The 2530-nt window shown below is 62.2% G+C and overlaps 2 protein-coding genes across 2 annotated transcripts in view; one reads left to right on the top strand and one right to left on the bottom strand.

Annotated features, from left to right (window-relative positions):
• IDH3A (isocitrate dehydrogenase (NAD(+)) 3 catalytic subunit alpha) overlaps positions 1-2530 on the bottom strand; it is a 207535-nt gene that overhangs the window by 108616 nt on the left and 96389 nt on the right. The gene's annotated exons all lie outside the window — the stretch shown is intronic.
• TBC1D2B (TBC1 domain family member 2B) overlaps positions 1-2530 on the top strand; it is a 46065-nt gene that overhangs the window by 40427 nt on the left and 3108 nt on the right. Inside the window, exon 12 of the mRNA XM_077774292.1 lies at positions 2018-2178. Coding sequence (XP_077630418.1) covers positions 2018-2178 — 161 coding nt within the window. The remainder of the gene's footprint in view (positions 1-2017; positions 2179-2530) is intronic.

Below are 2530 nucleotides of genomic sequence, written 5' to 3'. Positions count from 1 at the left end.
ATCCAAAGCAGGCTCCACACTGTCAGCACAGAGCCCGACGCAGGGCTCGAACTCATGGACCGTGAGAACATGACCTGAGCCAAAGTGGCCGTTTAACCAACTGAGCCCCCCGGAGCCCTTAGACTTTTTTGACGGTAGCTTATGAGACCATTTCATCTCAGAATCTGAATTGCCTGCACCAGAGCTTAAACAGAATTTGTTGAAATATTTGTGGCTCTTGCTAAAGGTCTGTGTTAGATATTGAGGTTTTTCATTTCCTTTTTGTTACAAAATGCTCGTCATGAGTCACCATGTGGGCTCCTCCATCCACCAATGTGTCACAACCTGCTTGAAAGCCCCCAAGGCCCCCCAGCAAGCCAACAGGTGCCCCCTCTTNNGAATCTTCAGGCCTGCAGACTGCAGGCGCTGGGAGAGGAGCCGGGCCCAGGTCCCGGGGAGGAGAAGAGCCGTACAGGTAGCGGGGCTGATGGCTGAGGCCACACCTGACACCCCAGAAGGCTTTGCCATTTCTAAGGTATTTTTGTGCAGGCTGATGGATCAGCAAAAGCGACCTCAGTTTCGCGGGGTGAAAAGCCAGGAGCGATGCCTGTGAGCGCAGGCTGAGCGTCCGCTGACCTAGCAGGTCAAGGAAGTGCGCCCGTGCAGCGCCTCCCACGGGCTCCGCAGCGCCACCTCGTGTGCGACCTTGGGCATGGCTGCCTGGCACTTGGCCTCGGGAAGTCCCTGTGGCTGGGTGGGAACCCCGGTGTTTTTTAACTCAGCTCCCCAGGCTGGCGGATCCAGGGAGGCAAGTCCACGTAACTGAGCGGCTCCACGAGAAAGGAGGGCACGGGTGCCGAGTGCCCTGTGTTTAGGGGACGTCGGGTCAATGGGATTAAACCCGCCTTGAGTCGGCGTTCCTGCGGTATTCAGCCTGGACTGGCCGCAGAGCAGGTCTCGTCTCCTGACCCAGCTGCAGTGCGTGTCCTGCTGCACCCACTGGACTGATGGGCCCACCAGAGCGATCTGTGAAAACAGCTAATCTTGTGCTTTTGTTTGCCCCCCCGTGGAGAGGGGCTGGAGGCAGCTCTCAGGTGTGTGGAGCCCGGGGCCTACCGCTGTAGGGAAAAGAGCTGGTCCCGTGGCCCTGGGCCCTGGGTCCGGGCTCGCGTTTCCCTTCACACAGCCAGCAGAGCTGAGCAGGAGGCACGGCTCTGTGCAGGCCTGTCCTGCTCTCCCCATGTTCTAGAACCCTCTGGGGAGCTTGGCACTTGAAGCTGGCCTTGCTGACCTTTGACCTCCCGCAGGGGAGTCCTCTGGAGTCAGTCTAAGGAGCAGGTGTCTGGAAGTTCAGAAGGGAGAATACATTCTAGGATAGCCCCGTGTCAAGGCCCCCACCGGGAGGGTGGCTGTGTCCTCACAGCCTTTCCTGGGGCTGGAGGTGCGCCAGGGCCCTGCAGCCGGAGGAGAAGCCCCCAGGCCGGCGGAAGCGGGGCTTGCACCTGGTGCCAGGCCCTGGGGCACTTTCTCATCTAGATCCTATTGAACCACTGCTGCGGGCAAGTTACTTTGATTTTAAACTGTTTGTCAATCAGTGCCTTCAGCTGGAGACAGTGAGAAACCCGTACAGTGCACATCTGTCTGCAGACTGTGTTTGAGCCTGTCGTGTGGCTGCCGGGTCTGACGGTGCCTGCCGGGTGGGCCTGGGCACCCTCTCCCCCCGGGACTCCTCCCCGGTCCGTCTTGGGACAGGCCTCCTGAGCTCCGAGGCTCCGGCTGCTGGCCCTGCAGTCACCGGGGAAGTGCCAGGCACCGTCCTTATGCGCACAGCATGGGGGCAGCTCTGGTGGCCCCAGGCCCCGGGAAGCGGCAGTGACTTAGCCCGTAGACGAGGAAGCAGACACCGGAAAGGGAAGTGACTTCACCTGCCTCACGGCACAGCAAGTGTGTGTCCGCACCCAGGCGGTGCAGGGCTGGCCTCCCGGTGGTAGCGCCTGCGGGGTCCTGCCCCGCTAACGCCCTGTCCCTGTCCCGCCAGGAAGCTGATCAGCATCTCCTTCGGGGACCTAAACCCGTTCCCCCTGCGCCAGATCCGGAACCGGCGTGCCTACCACCTGGAGAAGGTCCGACTGGAGCTGACGGAGCTGGAGGCCATCCGGGAGGACTTCCTGCGAGAGCGGGACGCCAGCCCTGACAAGGGGGAGCTGCTCAGCGACGACGAGGACACCTGAGCGCCCGCCCCCGATGCTGCTCTCGCCGCCGCAACCCACGTGTGCCAGAGGGCAACGCAGAGGTGCCTCTGCTCCTTTAAAAGCCCGAATGTAGCGCCCGTGGTCCCTGGAGACCTGCCGGGCAGGCGCCCAGAGCCACACCGCACTCTCTGCTTTCCGCCCGCGGTGCGGCTTGGTCCTGTTTACAGCCGTCTCCGTGCCGTGGCACGTGGCTGCGCGTGTCCCTGGCTCGCGTGGTTGGTGCGTCCCCGGGGGAACCGGCTGGATGTTTTCCAGGCGCCGTTTACAGCGCGCGTCCGTAGGGCTTGTCGTTGGCTCGC

The sequence above is a fragment of the Crocuta crocuta genome, unplaced genomic scaffold (genome assembly GCF_008692635.1).
Source record: "Crocuta crocuta isolate KB4526 unplaced genomic scaffold, BGI_CrCroc_1.0 scaffold7, whole genome shotgun sequence".
Classification (NCBI taxonomy): Eukaryota; Metazoa; Chordata; class Mammalia; order Carnivora; family Hyaenidae; genus Crocuta; species Crocuta crocuta.
This window is presented reverse-complemented; position numbering and strand designations above follow the sequence as displayed.